We start from the raw sequence: 1230 nt of genomic DNA on the forward strand, positions 1-1230 counted from the left end.
TGCAGAGACCAAAGAGTGGTAGAACATCTGCAGCATGGTCCTGCAGACATTAAAGGACCTGAGTCTCCTCAGAAGAAAAAGGCGACTGTCCTTTCTTGTAGAGGGCGTTGGTGTTAGCTGTCCAGTCCAGTTTATTGTCTAGGTGGACCCCCAGGTACTTGTAGCAGTTCACAGTGTCCACCTTAGTACCATTGATGTTGATAGGGTTGGAGGTCTGGTCTTCTTCCTGTAGTCCACCTGCAGCTCTTTAGTTTTTTCAGCGTTGAGTTGCAGGTGGTTCTGTCCACCACACCTCTGTATTCAGTTTCCTGGTCTCCAGTGATGCAACCCACAATGACAGAGTCATCCAGAATCTCTGCAGATGGCAGGACTGTGAGTTGTACCTGAAGTCTGAGGTGTAGAGAGTGAACAGAAATGGCAAGAGGACAGTGCCCTGAGGAGCCCCTGTGCTGCTCAGTATGGTGTCTGAGGTGGTGTTCTGCAGCCTCACATACTATGGTCGACCTGTGTGGTAGTCTCTGATCCAGGTGACCAGTGAGTCCTTCACCTGCATGCCCAGGAGCTTACTGCAGAGCAGAGCAGGTCTGATGGTATAAAAGCACTGGAGAAGTCAAAGAACATGACTCTTACAGTGCTGCCTGCCTTAGTGCACAAATATTATGGTCTGTCAGGAAAATTAGTATTTAATGTCTTTTGATCAACTTTCCTCAGCCCTTTATGGAAAAACTTTAATAAATATGAACCAAAGTTCATCGGAGTGGACAAACAGCAGCAGCCTGAAGCATGAAATGCAGGCCGATGGTGAATCCTGTTCTTTTGAAACAAATTATATTTATGCATAATGCGAAGCTGCATCATCCCTCCTGGAGGAAACAAACTGCTGTGGAACGTTAAACTCCGCCCACTTTAAAGCAGAGCGAGAAAAAACATCAACAGAGCAGTTCAGCAGGTGCTTCTTACCTGCTGGACCTCGAGAGTTTAAAGAGTTTTAAAAACTGAAGCCTCACCTCCAAGAAGGCAAAGTTTTTGTCCTGATTAATCTGAACCGCGAGGACTGGATTACTGGGAGTCTGAGAGAGGCCGGCCAGACGCATCTGAGCGTTGAAGAACTCTGCCATGGACTCCTGAGGAACAGAGACCAGAACAACATCAGGATCATCTGGGACACAGAGCAGAACAAGGAAACATCTGGACCAGGAACCCATCAGGAACAGAGACCAGAACACAGAA

At 47.4% G+C, this 1230-nt stretch overlaps 1 protein-coding gene across 1 annotated transcript in view; it reads right to left on the reverse strand.

Annotated features, from left to right (window-relative positions):
* LOC119421194 (splicing factor U2AF 65 kDa subunit-like) overlaps positions 1-1230 on the reverse strand; it is a 13629-nt gene that overhangs the window by 7911 nt on the left and 4488 nt on the right. The window contains exon 5 of the mRNA XM_037688577.1: positions 1008-1124. Coding sequence (XP_037544505.1) covers positions 1008-1124 — 117 coding nt within the window. The remainder of the gene's footprint in view (positions 1-1007; positions 1125-1230) is intronic.

This window comes from Nematolebias whitei, chromosome 15 (genome assembly GCF_014905685.2).
Source record: "Nematolebias whitei isolate Nwh7 chromosome 15, NemWhi1, whole genome shotgun sequence".
NCBI classification, from domain to species: domain Eukaryota; kingdom Metazoa; phylum Chordata; class Actinopteri; order Cyprinodontiformes; family Rivulidae; genus Nematolebias; species Nematolebias whitei.